Consider the following 18,887-nt stretch of genomic DNA (forward strand, 5'->3'; position numbering starts at 1 on the left):
TTCGAGTAAATTGAGGTAAAGCAAATTGAAATTTTCTAGGGATTTTTTGCATATCGCTTATAAAAAGTAATGTGCACATCATTAATTTTTTAGTTTGGGTTAAAAGTTTTCAATTTTCACAATGTTAACCTCTAATTTACCTAATTTTTATCTAATTTACCCTACTCGAAATTCTAATAAATACCAACATTCACTGCCTTGCCGACACAATTTATTATTTCCCTCAATATACCATCAATTTAATCGAACTCGCACACATAAGTACCAGGGATTGAACTCATGCCCAGCCAAATTTGAACTTATAACTTATATTAGATAAAAAAAAAACTTGGGTTTAAACATAAATTTCAAAGTTGCTATGTATATATTTTTATTTAACAGATATTTCGGTCTACTTCATAGACCATCCGCAGTGTATTAATAGATGTTATTAATAAAATAATTTAATAATTTAATACGTTTAACTTTCAATATATGTTTATTGCATTAAGAATAAAAATAAAAAGTGTTTATGAAATGCTTGCATACTTGGGAAATGCTTCTCAACATGTTTTTACGCTTCTTTATGCTCGCAACACCTGTTGCTTACAATGTTTAGCAACACAAGCATTTGTTGCTTTTCTAACCGCAGCTTGGCAGCAACAATTTGTATCCAAAGAAGAACTAAATTAAGTACAAAAATAAAACAACATGTCAAGTTAGGTGAAATAATGTTGCTGTTGAATCCGTTGTTGCCGCTGTTATGTTGTTCGCTGATATTGCTGCGGATGCAGATATTGTATATATGTATGTAGTAGTAAGTTCATCCAACAACATATCCAAGCAATTTAGGCAGATTTCTGTGCTGACGTGCATGCTGTGTCTTGTGTGCGCTTGTGCGTGTTGTGTCTTGTGTTGGGACCCCCCAAAATTACACATTCATAAGCACATTTGTATGTAGGCAATGTTGTGCTGCCTTTAATGTGTATCAAAGCAAGGATGCGTCGCCAATTGTTGCTGTTGCTACTGATGAGTTTTGTTGCTTTGCCATTATCCTGCAGGCGATGCCTTTTGTCTTTTTCATATAAAAGGACACGGATTTTAACAGTTATCAAGCATAATTCTGTTGTACGTGAAGAGGAAAAGTAGTCAAGACTTAGAAAAGCACAATTCCACAAATACAACAACAGGAAGTTATTTTAGTTTTAAAACAAAAGAAATATATATATTTTAATGTATATATTTTATTTTGTTTAAAATTTTAATCCGACGGTTAATTTCAAATATTAAAAATTTATTTTTAAAATTTCTTAATCGCCGTGTGCTTCAATTATTTTGTGGTTGCTAAGTTCAAAATTGTTATTTTAATAAATTTATAAATTTTTAAGTAATTTCATTTACAAAACAAAAAAAACAAAAAATAAACCAAAATGAAATCAATGTTCAGTGCGGATTTTTTAATTTACTTAACTGTATTGATAATTGCTTTGGCTGGACTTTCTCAAGCTGGTAAGTGATTATATTAATAAATAAAATTTGATATATAAGTATAAATTCTGAATCTAATTAAAATAAACTAGTGCGAAAAGAAAATTTATTTTTGTAATACTTATAACAAATATAATTAATAAATGAAAATGAATAATAATAACTTAATGGTAAAGTTAAAAATATAAAATACTAAAACCATCAAATAACATATAATATATATAATTATAATAATATTTTTTAGAATTTATTGCTTCTTCATATATTGTATTTGTTATTTTAAATTTTTTTTATACAAGTTAAAAATTTTTATATATATAATATCACATAAAAGATATATAAAATATAAAAAATAAGAGATATTATATTTTTATAACATGGATATTATATTTTTTTAACTATAGCCAATTTTAGTAATAATTAATTTTTCTTTTACATATAAAAATATTTTTAAATTTTTTATTTATTTTAAACCACTACTAACTACTAACTATAATAATAATATTAAAATTTTAACACTTGTTTAACTTAATTAGTTATCTGAAAATGTCTAATACAAAAGACAATGCCATTAATTATATTATTAACATATATATTTTTTATTATATTTTATTTTTTAATATAACTCAAATATTTAAATATAAATTATATATCTTTTATATATCGTGTCATTTATATTTATAATATATTGTTCAAATTGTTTTTAATTTTAATTTATTTAAAATCATTTTCAAAATAATTCGATTTTTAAAAGATTAATTTTTTTATTATACTCCTGATATTATTAACTGTTATTTATTTATTTTTTATTAAAACACACATAATATGTTTATTAGAAAAGCTTTTTAAATGATATAAATTTGTTTAAAATATAAATTTTAATTTTCAGATTCAATCCTCAGTTATAAAAAGTAAATTTCCTTAAAATGTTTCTTCAAAAAAGATAATTCCTCTTTTTATTTAAAGTTTCTTTAACAAAATATCTTCGAAATCGTTTCGTTCTCAAATAAAAACGATTGAATTTTAACATAAAAAAATATAATTTGATAATTTATTATTTTACTGATATTCCGATTATATATAATGGGATCAAATAATTTCACCTCACTTGTGGTTCCGTACTAATGTCGAAACTGATTTGATTGTAACGTTGCATATATCTATACTCTAATCTTATATGATTGCTCAAATTGTGGAAAGTATTTTAAAGATCTAGTTTTCTAATCTTATATGATTGCTCAAATTGTGGAAAGTATTTTAAAGATCTAGTTTTGGTGTTAATCCTTGAAAATGTTTTATAGAAAGTTAACTACAGTATATATTTCTACGTTGTTACAGTTTTAATGTAAATATAGACGAACGCTTAAATCAGAGCACCTTTAATAATAATAATACCAACAGAAGTAATAGGAAAAAAGAGCACCTTTAATAATAATAATACCAACAGAAGTAATAGGAAAAAATGGAAGAAAAGGAGACAGAATAGTGTAGAATGAAAATGAATATAAACGGATTCGAATAGCAAAGAAGACAAGGACTATAAACAATTAAATTCGATTATTTTATTAAAAATAAATTTTTGTCCTTGTCCGTCTAACTTTAAATAGTTCCTTTTCATATATTATATATATATGAATATATATTCATATATACGAAAAAATAAATATTGCTGTTGATATTGCTATACTAGAGAAAGGAACGTAAATATTTAAGTTCAATTTTTAATATTTAGTCTAAAAAATTATTAATACATTAGAGTCTCAGTCATCGAACATGATAACAGTGTTCAAGTTTATGCTAACAAGATATATGTACTTGAAAGATTCTTGTTGTCGTGAATACCCATATTATTTTAATTTAGGTTAACTTATTTCACTAAAAGCAACACTTTTCTAAATATTATTTACCACTCATTTGATGGTCTCGTATGCAGAAAATTGTTTAACTGATTATTTGTTGAAATATATATTATAACATATTAGAAGCCTTTATTGATGGAAGATAAAGCTAACTGCACCACTGCAGCTGTTGATTATTATATGAGTAACAGTATTTTAAAATAATATCGTAAGTCTTCAGGCTGAAACCCAATAACATATTGTTAGGGCCAATTTAGTAGGTAAAATAGATATGCTTATCGAAAACAGATTAATTGTCAGCATCCCTAAGAAAAACTCAATGTTGTCTAGCTGAAATTTTTGGTGACCATTGTGATAATATTTATGATTATATTGATATGCTCGTTATTGTAGGTATAGTATTCATTTTTCGATTCTGGTAGTAAATGTGCTTCTATTATTATAGGGATTTCGTTTGATAAGAAACGTTGGATTATTTCTGGATATGATGTTAAGTAAAGTTCTAGAGTACTTATGTTTTTAGTAATAAGTACTTTTCTATTACTCTATTTAAATAAATTTTTGTATTACGAATAAAAATAATAATTAGGCATAAGATAATTTTTATGCCTTACTAAGACAAGTACATATGCCAAATGTAGGACCATAAAATAGAATTACTTATACTGTCTATATTGTTTACTTTGAAAACAACAATTGTTAAAAGATATTAAGAAAAAGATATGTATGTAAAAGAATATAAAATATTATTCAATATATCAGTTACATTATCAACTTCACCAGAAAAATGCGTAAAAACATATTTAAAATTTATTTGCAAGTGAATAGAAAACTCGGCAAATGTATGTGAAACATAGGAAGAAGTATTCGTATAAATTGCGTACATTTCAATAACAAATGTAAAAAATATGAATAAATTTTGACTTTAATGTATATTAATTCGAGTGCCTATTTTTATATCGTTTGCAAGTGAATTCATTAATAATTCAACATTGAAATTATTCAATTTGTCAATACGTTTTTTAATATAAATATTTAAAGAGCCTTCTCTTCCTCCTACTCCTACTCCTTATCCTACTCCACTACATGAAAGCAACTCAAATAAATGTCAGCGGCACATCAGCCTCTACTGACGAATTCCCTGCAAATCAGGACTAACTCAAGTACGACGAGTAAACCGCAGTTAATCAATTTTTAAAGGTGAAGAAATCTTATTAAAAAATAATTAATAAATTTAATCAGAAATTATGTGGTTTACTCAGACATAAAAGTAAGATTTTAAATTAAATTTACTGATAAATTCTTTTTTAGATATTTTTTCTTTAAAAATATTTAAAGAGTTTTGAAGTACATTACTCACTATTTTTATTTTCTGTAAATATACAATTGTTGCTATTAAATCGCTCATAAATCCATAGCAATCAATCGCATCACTGGCGCAAGCATTGTCCACACTCCCATTTTTAAAATTCTAGCCACCTTCAGAGCAGCAGCTGGGCTGTCTTACTCCATTCTGAGACTGATGTCATGGTTTGGAAGTTAAAGTGTAATTTGTTTAAATTGTTTGTTAAACCGACTTAAATTAAATTTACATAAATTCTGCATTCGTATCGGATTAAGATACATAAATTCTTTTAAATGTTGCTCAATATAGTTCGATGTTAGAACACTTTCAATAGACGCAGAGGTTGTGTATCCTTGCATCATTAGTTTTCACTTTTACTTTTATATTCCTGTTCCTGTTCATTGTAGGTGATTGACTTTTTTCAGTTTAAATGTTTCAGTGCTCCTTTTTTGTCTATTAAGTTGAGTAAATATTTTCATGTACTAGCAAAGGTGCTAATCCATGCTTAAGCGTTCCTGCTGACAATATAACGATTATTGTTTCTAAATTACTTGTAAAATTATCAAGAAAAACAGCAAACTAAACTGCTTAGTAGATACTACCTACACTGTGATTTTAACAAGAAAAAATTGATTTTGTTGGCATTTAAGTGAGGTATAGAGTGTGCTTTGTACTATCAACATCTTGCCAAAACAGTGGTAATTATAATGTGGTTTTCCTATACTATATCAGAATAATTATAATATTTTTGGCTATTAAGTTCAGTTCACCGAAAATTTTCATAACCAACTTTAATAAATTCTCATAAGTATTCACTACATAAAGCTTATACGATCGTCTACAACATAATTCTATAATATTATTTTTAACTTTTAATCAGAAAATTTAAATATGTCCTTCTAATATTTTTATTATAATGATTTCAAAACATTTGTCTCTAGGTTAGGTAGGTTAGGTTTTACCAGCGATACCTAGGGGATCCACTTATGCCATTGTGCTGTTTTGAGTCAGATCTTGTAATTGATCAAGATCATCAAGAGAAGGTGCTCCTAAAGTGTTAAATCGCTGCCGTGCATGAGCTGGGCAAACACATAGTAGATGAGAAGCACTCTTATCGACTTCCTCACAGATTTAATCTTCTAACATGATTGCCAAGTTTGCAGTGACCTGTAAGTAAACCTACCAATAGACTGATGTCTCTAAGGGGCATCTCAATGAGATTTTTGGATTTTCTTTTAACGGTAAGTGACCAGTTTGTATACAGATGGCTGCATATCATTGAGGCTTTTAGCGCAGAAAGAACTCAGTGACAACTTGCATGAAGATTGTCTCTAAATAAAATAGAAATATTTTTAGTATTGCAGATTTTCTATAAAATTAGGCAGGTTGGTACGTTGAACTGGTTAGTAGGTATAGACCTCCGCGTCTTAGCGATACCAGTTGAAAAACTGGTTAGTAAAATAATTGCCCAGATCCCTAGCGATACCAGTTAAAGAAAGAGCATTAGAGCATTAACAGCACAAGTTCTTAGCGGCACTAGTTAGAGACATACTTAGTACAGTACAGTAGTATCTGTATTAAGGGCTACCTATATGTTTTGCAGGCATGTTCGTTAATTGCCAATAAGTTTTCTTGGCTCCATTGTCTCTATACATTTACGAGGCAATTCTAGTTCCTATCTCATTAGTAGAAAAACTTTTTATTTTCTTTGGCTATTGTCTCCAGGTTATAATACTGTGCTTTACCCAAAAATTATCGCCGTTGTACATCTTCCAAAGTTCTGTTCGTTTCTGGTATGTTGGTATGGTATTTCTCTCCAATTTTTATTTTTTATGGAGTTTCTTTTTTAAACTTTGTATGTAAGTAAGATTAAATATTATTAAAAAAAAAAGAGATTATTGAAATAAATAAAGAAAATAACCATATCTTCATTTTCTTGAAATTATATTAAACTGTCTCAACTTCAATTTGTTAACTTTATGATGGACTTCTCAACTGCTGATTCATTTATTTCAACCTACTGAAGTCTTCTGCATGGCAAAATATATTAATAATTAATTACACCATCCACATTAAATGATTTCTATTTAATCTTAAATGAACAAATTTATTCGAGTGTTTTGTAAATGAATTGTATGTAACCCTGATATACATTCCATTTAAGTATACAATTAGTTCACAATTTAAATTTCATTCATAGACTACGCGTTAAGCCCTTTTGGATTACATTTTGTACTACAAAAGTAATAAAAATATTAAAAACCTTTAGGCACCTAATTTGATTATTAACATGGAAGTTTATATACTTTTTTGTCTTTGTAAATTAAATTAATATTCACTCGAAATCTTATACTCTTATTATTAAAGATTCAACCAAGATGTAGGAGTAAAAAGCCTTTAAAGAAGTCTATTATTATATGAAGTATGTATCGAATTTCAATATTCGAGTATGTACGTTCTTATTCCAAAAAATTATACAATACTTCTTAATATTAATTTAAACATTTTGTTAATTTAAAATCGCTATTAACATTAATTTTATTAATAACATACCTAAGTGTAGAGTATTCTTCTTTATGAATCACTCAGCAGTCAATACCATATATCCTGATTTGTATTTGGAATGTTTCTTTGTGTTTAATAATTCAGGCTTCATGTATTGAAATAATTGATGAAAGTAGATTTAAATGTACTCGTAATATAATATCAGAAGCTGCAGATAACAATGATGAATCAAAAAAATGGGGTAGTGAGGTACGAGTTTGAGGTGTTGCAATCCTTCCATCCTAAACCAAAGTAGTTCAATTGTAGCAGCTTATAATATCGGGGATGATGAATATCGGAACTTTAACTGATGACTGCTGAAACAGTACCAGTAGCTAGCAAGACCTCTATATCAGTAATTCTTACTGTAACATCCAAGCTACTGCAGTATCTACAGGGCTCTATTATTTCCACATATGGATCTAAGATATGAGTGTTTCACAAAAAGTGGTTTGACCTCTCGACCGCGTTTATGTTGAGTTATTTTACATTGCAATCTAGAAATGTATTGTACCTCCTTCTTTTTCTGAATGCATGAGTATAAAATATTCTCTTCCCAAGTCATGGAAAATTTCGACCCCACAGCAGCAATGTTGCCGCTTTTCCGACAAATCTGTCTGCGATGTTATTAGCGGAAATTCAGTCGTAATTCGAAACCCCCTACGATACATATCTAGTTATTTTGGACAATGACGTTTAGCTTTTTAAGACAATCCATTAGCAGTGTTAATGTTACCAAATGAAAACTGAAGCCTTTATTACTTGATAGTAATTAGTTTAAACTACTACTCCATGGCGCTGATAGTTATGTTCAAGGTTAAAGTATATAAGCCTGTCTATCGCATACATTTCAGCTTTTCTTGGAGCAGATATAGTCTTATAAATAAAGCTGGGCAAGTCAATAATTTCTAAGAGTAATTATAGCTTGCTCGGTTAAACTTTTTATGTTAGATTTTATTATAAGCGGCACCGATGCAAATTAGAGTTAGAGTGATGACAACAACTTCCAAATTGGATGGTACCGGCTTAGAACTTGTATCGATGGATAAACTTGTATCGATGGATAAATTTGTTGCACGGTGCGAAGACCAGACATGGTTGTTGTTAGGAATGAAATGGATTGTAACGAAAAATTATCTAATATATATAACTTCTGGAGATAACATATATAATATTTATTTGAATTTATTTTAAGTTAAAAATATTATTGACTGGTATTAAGGCTAAAAAATTTCCACTGCCTTTGCCACTAATACTACTATTTATTTCTATTGTAGGAAAAATTATATAGTGATAATAATTTTTTGTATTGTTGGTCACAGCCACACTAAAAATTGTTGGTTCAATTATAACTACGTGAAAAATTATTATATTACATATATATATATATATATATATATAATTTCATTATAAAAATATTATTTTTTTTTTAAGTTTTTTAAATCAAATCAATATCTGCAGTATTAACAAATAGAAATGAACTTTTAATTTTTATTAAAAAATTTATGTATTGTTTGTATATATTTTTTAACTGCATTCTAAAGGTTCACCTCCAAAGACTTTAATATTTCGTTGTGTAGATGAAAACATAGCAAATTTATTACAACTGCCTACAATTATTTACAAATTACTGCATCCGCTAGGCGTTTCATTTTAATAGCTCCCAAAGTGGAACCAAATCAATTATCCAGCAAATGCCTACATAAATTGGTTTGCGCCTTGAGTTCGGGAGCAGCTGTTGAATTTATTTAAATGGAGTAGCCACAAATAGCGAATCTCCGAAATATGTGCAACACTTAATAAATTTATTATTTACAACTTTTGTGGCGACTTTGTGTTTATTTAACATTAAATTTATTCAACATTTATGCCTAAATATATATAAAAAAAAATAATTTTTTGTTGTCATTTCAACTAGAATTTGAACAAAGCAAAAATAGACGTGGAGGTGGTGCTACCTCCGGACTTTATGCCTTCCCACGCGTTGGCCGTAGCGATCCAAGCTTAACAAATAATTTACACGACATGGATGACAATTTGTATGAGCCCTCGTTAGAGGATTATGAAGGTATAAAAATTATAGTAAACATTATTAATAAGTATTATAGATTAGAATTATTTAATTTATTAATTATTAATTTATTAATTTATTTAATTTTTTTTTAGACCTTCCCAAAAGTGAAATCAAACGTGCTAATTTAATCACCTTTCCTCGTGTAGGTCGAACTGATGCGGAAATGCGTAAATGGGCTCGTCTATTGGCACTGCAACAAGCACTTGAGAAACGTGCTGGACCTACTTCCGGTTTATGGTTTGGTCCCCGACTTGGCAAGCGCAGCGTTAACAATAATGTGAAGCAGCATGCAAACAAAGGACAAAACGAGGAATATTAGACGAATGAAGACAAAAATTTCGACAAAAACTCTATTGATGACAAAATATTTGCGATGAAAATGGACTACGATTTCGTTTCAATGCCTTGGTTATACAATGGACGTCAATAAAAATATATTTACGCTATGATGCACACACTCAATTTTACAATTTATAAACAATATTTAACCAGAAAATAAAAATATATATTAAATAAATTAAAAAATATATAAGAAAACATTTTGCAAATCTTATACGCAGTTGCCCTTAATAATGTAAGAAAAAAGCAAAGAGATCAATTTTTGAATTTGTTAATTTTATTAATTTTTTTTTCAGTTTGATTCAGTAAATTAAAATAAATTTTTGTATTTAAAAAATAATTAAATTAAATTTCAAAATAAAAACAAATTATTGAAATGCATTAAAGTGTTTGAAAATATCAGTGGGTTTATGGTATTGTTTTTTATAACTGGGCTGGTGTGGGTTTTCATTAATTGATGTTCTCAGAAATTAATGATAATGTTAATTAATGAAAATCTTTATATATAAAAAACAAATATTTTCACTATTAACAACTAACAATGTATTTTCAACACTTTATTACATTCTATGAATATTAATCTGATTAATTATGATATTAGATATTTAGCTTTAATAAGTAGAAAATATATATACGCTACATATATATATACGCTACAATTTTTTTAATTAAATAAATCTATATATATATATTAAATGTTATTTTTGAGATGCTAAATTCCATAATATAAATTTTATTGCGATTAATAAAAAACAAGAAAATAATGCACAGAAAGTGCCAAACGAATTTTGTGTTTTAATTTAAAACTAAAAAATGAGAAATATATATATTAGTGAATATATATCAAAAAGATAATATTTGAATTAATATATTTTGTTTTTATTTACGGTATACAACTAGTGCCACATATTACACTGAACATTTTACCAAATCACCAATAATTACCTAAATATTCCATATAAGAACTTCCATATGATCCTTAAAATAGCATATTTATAGTTACAGATAGTTTTTTAATAAACGATATCGCTTTTAGTAGTGGTTCTACGAGTTGGTCACATCAATCGTATCCAAATGTACCATGATCTGTAAAAGATTTACCACGACATTGACGTTATTAAACAAATTGACATCTCTCGGCTTCGCTGACTTGGTCATGTTGTGAATATAGATGAAGATGAGGCAACGAAAAGTGTATTTGCAGTAGCACTTAGAGGAATGAAAGTTGAGTAAGAAGAAAACCATGATTTCGTTGAGGGATTAAGTTCAGGAAGGCGCCTCAACTCCAGCAGAGGATCCCTACATCCAGGTTATGAAGGACAAAAAGGAAAAAAATTATAAAATACAAGTTGTAAATAAAAGTCATTGTGTAAACGAAATAAAGTTTGAAACATGATTTTTCAACTTTTTTTAGTTCACATGAGCCTAATAAGATGGTACCGAGTCGTGTTGGAACGTCCATGGCCTACGACTTAAATATTTGCATGCCCACGGCTCTAAAGCAACTTTCAAAACATTTTTCCGATAATATCTCGCACTAACTTTGATACCAGGTTTGATGTAAACGATTGGAGAGCGTTCATCGGCGGTCGCAGCTGTCTATATCATTACTTGAGATGGAAAATTACTTCGAGTAGTCATTCGTAGTCTTAAATTTTTGACAGTGCATTTAGTTAACTAAACACGATAATTTTAAGAGTTTATGAATTGCTCAATGAGGAAATTTTTTCTTATCAGAGAACATAATATTTGAAAATTCGACACGTTTGTGCAAGAGTAATAACTCCTTTTCTGATTCGAGTCTAACCTTTTGTTGCTTTGGTATAAGATCTTGTGCTTTTTGGAACTTGTAAGGCTTTACCTTTAGCTCATTTTGGATTATGCGTCGGATTTCAAGTGACATTGCTGTGATATTTCAGGTGGCCATAGCGTTTGATGACGCTGCCTATAATATTATAATGATTTATGGTACAATACACAAATATTTTATTCAATTTGAGGTGTTTGAGCTCACGAACAATCGTTGGTTATGGTTTTCCAACGAAATATAACGCAATCACACTATTACATTTGAATTGTATTTCAATTAACTTTTGTTCTATACAACTTAGACACAAATTCCTGTGGTAGCTTATAAACGATATACATTAAGACTGAAAAGTTTTCGGAAATTCTCATTTAAAATTCGCGCGCTGTATATTTTTCGATATTTTAAGTTTATGTAGTTTGGCAGCACTGTCCTTAATTACTATGCCAAAAATGAGCTCGATCTGTCAGACAGTTCGTTTACGGCAGCTGTTGAAACCAGTTCACCTCAGTAGTGCGTTGCGAAATGTCTTCGACGGTCGTACGACCGTCCTGGAAGGCTTTGTACCACTCATAAACTTGAGTTTTCGATAAAACTGATTCCCCATAAGCCTTTTGTAGCATTCGCAACGATTCTGCACACGAAATTTCGTTCGAAACACAAAATTTGATGCAAACTCTTTGTTCAATATTTTTTTCCATTGTTTTTTTCGCAACGCCCTACTGAGGTGAACTGGTTTCAACAGCTGCCGTAAACGAACTGTCTGACAGATCGCGCTCATTTTTGGCATAGTAATTAAGGACAGTGCTGCCAAACTACATAAACTTAAAATATCGAAAAATATACAGCGCGCGAATTTTAAATGAGAATTTCCGAAAACTTTTCGGTCTTAATGTAAACAGCTGTCGTTCGTATGAATTTCACTTAGTTGGCAATATCAGTCTGACAGGTATACCGGTGTGTAGTTGGTAACACTTCAATCGCCTAGCCCTGTATATATAAATGCCTCATTCAGAAGTAATTATTATTAATCTAATCTATTAAGAATGTTCTCAACAGCTGACATTTTAGAAGTTTCACTGTTCAGTTGGGATCGGCAAATAACACAACGAATCAATAGTGCTAACAGCGTTTCGTTCTTTGAAAGCCAGTATCCCCTTTATTTCTTATTCTGTTCTGTATCTAGTATGTCTCAATATAATTTTATAGGATCGGACAGGCCAAACTAGAGCAACAGAATAAATTTATAATCGTTAATGGAGCTGGATAGAGCACACTCTCAGAAAGCCTAGCAGCAACATTGCTGGAAAGGTACTGAGATGAAACTCGAAACTTCTGCGCTATCCGGTGCGGTATCCTTGACCGGGGAATATTGGAAAACAAATTAAAGGATCCAAATTATTTATAGAACATTATATAAAGTATGTCTCAATTGATAGAAACTTACAGTTCTCTTCACTTTTCCCATAGATATGAAACATGACCACTATATACAAGGCACTAACCTGGTCTAACATGTGTAGCTTATAGAATTGTGTCATCTTTGTGTCATACAGTAATCAGCTTTGCATTATATACCCAACTGATATAGTGTTGTCATATTAATTGACAAAGACATTAAAGACATGAAATTCAACCCCCATTTCCACGTACTGAACTAACCTTAGATTATTGATGACTACGAAAGCCTTAGTTCCTGTTTTCAATTTAGTACACTATCTCATTTTTTTGGATTTCTTTCTATTTGTATCTTTAATATCTACAAACATGTAATAAAATATTAAAATTTTATGCGACTAAGAACTATTAAATGCATTAAATTGCTTAAAATTAAATTTTTCATTTTTTATCTTCTTTGAATCTGCGTAGCTCATTTTGAATTGCCTCAATAATCGGTGCAGCTGAAGAATCTGTACGTTTTGCTTTCGATTTCAAACCAGAGCCCATATTTTTTGACATTGGATACTGTATTGGACCAGCACTCATTGGACGTACCAGTGTAGAGTGTGAATCATAAAGACTGCCACCCCAAGCGCCTGTGGTCGGTGATGGTGGCTGTGTTGATTGATTTGATTTAGGCGTTGTTTTTGGTTGTGCGGTGGATGGACGTATATCAAAACTATGCGGTCTGCTACTATAACTAAAAAATAATAATATATTTAACTAATATATTTAACTTGAACGAAAAACAAACCTTGGTATACCAGCGGAAGAGCCACGATTCTCACGTTTAGTAGGCTTGCGATTATTAGTGAAATCTCTTGTGGGTAATGGCATGGGCAAATCATCGTGGCTGGTATACATTTGCATGGCGCCTTCGAGTAAATCTCCGTAATGATTTCGTATAGCAGCAGGATCACGAATCGGGCTAAAATTCGAACCTGCATAAACTCCATCGTCTAAGTTTAAGTTGAAAAAAATGTAAAAGAAAACGAAAGGAATGGGAAGAAGACAAAAGGAAGTTGAGTGTTGAAATTCCGTTGTATTTGAGAGTTGCTTATGTACAATTTACGAATAAAAGTGAGATAGTTAGTTTAGGCTACTCGATTTGCAATTACTAAATTTGTACTACTTTCAACTACTTCAGTAAAAAATTACTAAAATCGTGCACGTTGCTCTAGACTTGGCGCACTGTTTTTATCATTACCAGTTTCTTTATCGCCACTCATTGATTTCTTATGTCTCTCCCAAACAATCGGACCCACAACACCAGGATCGGCATTATCACTTTGGGAGGTTAATCTTTGAGTTTTCATTGGTGCTTTCGGTATTGGAAAACTTTCAATGGTTGCAATAGTTGTACCATCCAGCGAATCTTTTTGGCTACGTTGTCGACGTTGTGACTTATGTGATTTACCAGATGTGGGCACTGTGTTCTCCACATTATCATAATATGTAACAAAAACTGGATCTAAGACGCGATTTAGTGGTTCCGGCAGAGTATTCTTTGGAAATGCTTTTACAGATGCCATGGAAAGAAATGAACCAATACTACCAGTATCTGAAGACTTTTCCGATGGTTGTAATGTCCGTATAATTTCTTTGTTAATAGCTTCAGTGGTCTGTAAGTGATGCACACCTTTTGAATGGCTAGGCTCGGGATCAACATAGAAGCTCTTTTGATGTAACAGCTTATTACGATGGTAGTTATTATGTGGATTGTAAGCTTCAGCACGCTCGTAGTTTTGATAAGCACCAGGTACAGATACTGTATCACCATCTACAGATTCTGTTGCAATATCATCACCTGATGAGTTTCCAAGCCGTTGGACTGGGCTTGTCTCGAGTGAACCCACACGATTTTCCGATAAATAACGTCGCTTAGTTTTGTAACGCTGCTTTTCTCGTTTTTTCTCTGATAGAATGGTAGTGTAAGCGGTTTCTTCGCGTCCCTCCGCATGGTCATATTGGTGATGTCGCCTTTTGTGGCGTTCAAATAAGTTAGCAGCTTTTTCGTCTAAAATACGCTGAACGTCTGCAGTCGGTGGATTTATAGGACAATAAACAGATGAATCTGATGTGTTATCTGTAGAAGTAATAGAGCCACGTCTATTTTGTGGTGGACCTGGAAACTGTATACGTGCTTCTCTACTTCTATGTATTTGCTCCTTCTCGAACGACATATTTTGTACACCAACATCGCGAGAATGTATCGTGGAGCGTTCTGTATCTAAAACTGTAGCACTTGAGGTTACTCTACCTGACTGGTTCTCACTTAGTAGCTCATTACGACTTGTTGATCTGAAAATGTGTTTAAATGATTATTTTTTATCAGAAAAAGCTACAGCATCGGCGCTTACCTAGTATTCTCAATATGTTTCTCACGTACATGGGAACGACCCATTAGCAAGAGAGCAATGAGCAGTAATAGAAGCAACAGGAGAGCAATGGAACTGACAACAACCAACGCAGTGTTGTTTTGTATAGAATCAATAAAGCCAACTGAACCGCTGCGTGTAGCTGGAGCAAGTGGAGTAGCTTGAGGTTCACGTAAATAAGCTGAAATAGTATATTATATTATTATATGATGTATAGTATTTTTATGTACAATATGTTTAATATGTATATTGCCTTACAGATATGTGTATTTATTATAAATATAAACTTACGTTCGGCTTTCATATAAATCTCTTTTCCAATCACATCTGAAACTTCTGCTTCACTTACTAGTTTCATGTCATTTGCGGCCGTCGATGCCAAAACCGGACGACCATTAACAAAAACTGAATAGATCAGTTCGGTTTGGTTCGCAATTGGACGTTCATCTCTATGAATTATTAATATAGGTGAATAATTAAAATAAATACTTCAAGCTTTATACTTACAATTTACTATTAACATCGTCATCATATGTATTTCCGAAATTGCCGCTCTGCACATCATCCTCTGTAATTTGACTGATATTATGTATCACAATACGTACATGATCATTTCTGAAGACTGGGTGAGGTGAATGTGTTGGACTAAATGGATTAAGTATAGCTGCCGCTTTACTTTTTTCTGATTTCTCTGATTTGCCATTTTGCTGTATCAATTCCCAAGGTAAGAAAGTCACATAATCTGTGGCTTCACTTGTAGATTGTTTTTCTGTAGTTGTAATTACTGTACTGGTTAAATGTATATCCATTTCACTCTCCTCGGAAGACACTAATTCCGATTTGGTATTTCTTATTTGATTAAGGGAAATATTTTGAGTAATAGGTATGTTATCTTTGGCCATATCAACAATTTCAATATCCGATACTGATGCTGGAGGGGAATATGAGTCATAAAAAAATTTATAAATTAAAAAAATTTAAATAACATCTCTTACTTCTTGCGGTTGTACTGCTTAAAATTGGTTCATCATTATTTTCTCTTCTTTCTCTACCAATTGGCACAGAAAGTCCTGCTATTTCCTGAACGCCATTAATACCCAAATGTCTAGATTGTTGTCTATTATAATGAAACATAATATAATATATAATTGTATAATAATATAATACATGTGTTTTTTACATGAATGTACTTAATATAGCAAACGATTTGTCATGTATTTAATATACTTACCTTGTAAATGCTAAACGATAGAGCCTTGCCAATTTTTCTTCTAGCATTGGATTATCTTTCTGTGAGTAGAATCCTGACATTACAGTAAGCAGCCAATATCGTCTATCTGTAGCTGAATAATTATGTGGCAGTGCTTCTTTGAAACCCCAATTGCCATTGTTACCTCCACCTCCATCGTCTGGTAGACAATCCAAACAAATTGGTATGTCTATTTCCTGTAGGATACAATAAAATAAACGATCCAAAGTTTTCATAGAAATAAAAGTTAGCTTTTTTTATAGAAAAATTTTTACCGCGACAAGGATAACAACTAAATATTTGATTTTGATTTATTTATATGGAAATTCACTTGTCTTATATATTAAATATAAACATATATATCTACCCTTATTAAAAATTTAATTACAATTGCAGATTTTAAAATATTTCGCCGTTAATTAGTCTCGTCTAACTGATATAAAATAAGCAGTCATAGTTTGTAGAATCTCTCCAAGATATTTCTTACATTAACTGTAAGTTATATCTGAACTGTATATATCTGTTATCAGTTTGATTAAAAATACTTCTCTTTGTTACTAAAAATATTGTTTGATGGTAGTGTATAGATAGAAAAATTGAATTTAAGCATGTATATAAACGCTTGCTACCATATATGTACTATTTTTCGATATATAGATGATTAAATTAATAATTCTCATTAAGTTTAAAAACATCAATATGCATACAAAAAGTATAGATTAGATATATGTACTCTCCACGGAGTATGAAAACTGGTGAAAGCAGACGTCTGATGTTTTTGTATAAATGGCTACTATAACTCAAAGCTGCCTTAGTGGCAACCGGAAAAGTTAATGTAATTGAACTTTCGCCATGGGGAATCTGAAGCCAGCCTTGTGATAGCTATAACAAATAGCGATTGTGAATTTTTATCTATGGGGAGCATTAATTTGTCGTCAAGTTCGCTATAGTCGATATATCAGAGGAAACATAATTAGTTTAGAAATATATGTTTGGTAGATAAATTATTTGATATCACAGTGGTAAGATATTTCTAGATCTTTTATATAATTATAATATTGTTGCAAAATAAATACATTTTGGGTAATTACACTAATTTTATATATAATATTGTTATATATAATATTGCAAATATATTTTACATCTCAGTTATAGATATAACTGATATTTAAAAATATGTATTATTGTATATTATTCCATATATTGAGGTATATTAACAATTATATATGTATGTATGTATTAATGAACGAAATGAACGAAATTTTTGTTGTTGTCTTTACATTTCTATTCGAACTCTTCTAACTTTTAAATTGTTTCTTTTCGTCATAAGACATGTCACTCTCGGTAAGAGAAAATTAACATATAATAATTATGTATGTAATTGTAAATTATAAGATACTATCATATGCTAAATATTAGCTCAACCTACATTGTTGCCATCAACATAAACTGTTGCAACTACAGTTTCCGTTTTAACAATCACATCTTTGCCTTTACTGATGCCTGTGTGTACTTTCTTTAAGTAGTCTGGTGGTGCATCGCCTGAACCTGTCCAAAAGAAATCCTCCAAATGAATTTCCTCTTGCATTTCCGGATAATCTTCACCAAGATCATCTTTAAATAAAAGTAAAAGTTTATTTATTGTATTGTAAGTTTATTTATTTAAAATCGAATTTCTCAATTTGTGTTTGTCCTTGTCATGTAAGAACATAAACTTATATATATATATAGATATACATATATAGAAGTGCATATTTCTATTAAAAAATATTCTAAAAAAGTATCTAAGAAAAACTTTAATAACTTTTGTCTGCATAGTTTTCAGTCATAACGTGTTGTTGTTGTAGTTGCTATAGAAATTCCTATTTGGCGCATTTAACTTTTGGGTATTTTATTTTTATATCGATAAATCTTTACGTGTTACCACTCGTAACGTTGTTTAATCAATTTCCGTAATGAGGTCTTATTATGTTTAGTAAGAAAAATAAAAAGAATTACTTCCGCAATATAATAAGAATAAAATTACAAAACTCTGAAATAGTTATTTGATTTAAAATGATTCTTTCATTTGTTCATCTATTCAATATAATATTAAATAAAAAAATCGAGATAAAATATTGACATTATTTTTTGTTTGATCAACTAAACTTTCGGGTTTATTATCTTATTTACTACCTATTCACTCTTATCCTATTTAAAACAGCCAAATTTAAAAATTGTCACATTCAATTATATTGTACTAGAAGTTTTATTCAAGTGAAAGCAACTTCGTTTAAATGCCACTAACCCCTGTTTACACTTAGACTTATCGAACACCTTTAACATATTCTTTAATACGGATTTTGTATGGATTTTGTATAAAAAAGTTCTCATATGGCTACATAT

General features: G+C 30.1%; 2 protein-coding genes across 3 annotated transcripts; one reads left to right on the forward strand and one right to left on the reverse strand.

Annotated features, from left to right (window-relative positions):
- The first annotated feature begins 1,219 nt into the window (after positions 1-1,219).
- Positions 1,220-9,890, forward strand: LOC119684168 (cardio acceleratory peptide 2b). 2 transcript variants are annotated; one of them, XM_038098136.1, is made up of 3 exons: positions 1,220-1,488; positions 9,134-9,283; positions 9,436-9,890. In XM_038098136.1, the coding sequence occupies exons 1-3, from the start codon at positions 1,410-1,412 to the stop codon at positions 9,606-9,608; spliced, it is 402 nt and encodes a 133-aa protein (XP_037954064.1). In that variant the 5' UTR covers positions 1,220-1,409; the 3' UTR covers positions 9,609-9,890. The 2 variants fall into 2 exon arrangements, with proteins under 2 accessions (XP_037954064.1, XP_037954063.1); XM_038098135.1 differs by having other exon boundaries at positions 1,358-1,488; positions 9,382-9,890.
- A 3,343-nt stretch (positions 9,891-13,233) lies between these two features.
- On the reverse strand, positions 13,234-18,105 carry LOC119686390. Its single transcript, XM_038100964.1, has 9 exons — positions 17,932-18,105; positions 16,485-16,699; positions 16,249-16,370; positions 15,761-16,184; positions 15,544-15,702; positions 15,236-15,442; positions 14,068-15,176; positions 13,630-13,834; positions 13,234-13,575 (listed from the first exon to the last, which is right to left on the reverse strand). The coding sequence occupies exons 1-9, from the start codon at positions 18,088-18,090 to the stop codon at positions 13,275-13,277; spliced, it is 2,901 nt and encodes a 966-aa protein (XP_037956892.1). The 5' UTR covers positions 18,091-18,105; the 3' UTR covers positions 13,234-13,274.
- Positions 18,106-18,887: the final 782 nt, after the last annotated feature.

Source organism: Teleopsis dalmanni, chromosome 2 (genome assembly GCF_002237135.1).
Source record: "Teleopsis dalmanni isolate 2A chromosome 2, ASM223713v2, whole genome shotgun sequence".
NCBI lineage: Eukaryota > Metazoa > Arthropoda > Insecta > Diptera > Diopsidae > Teleopsis > Teleopsis dalmanni.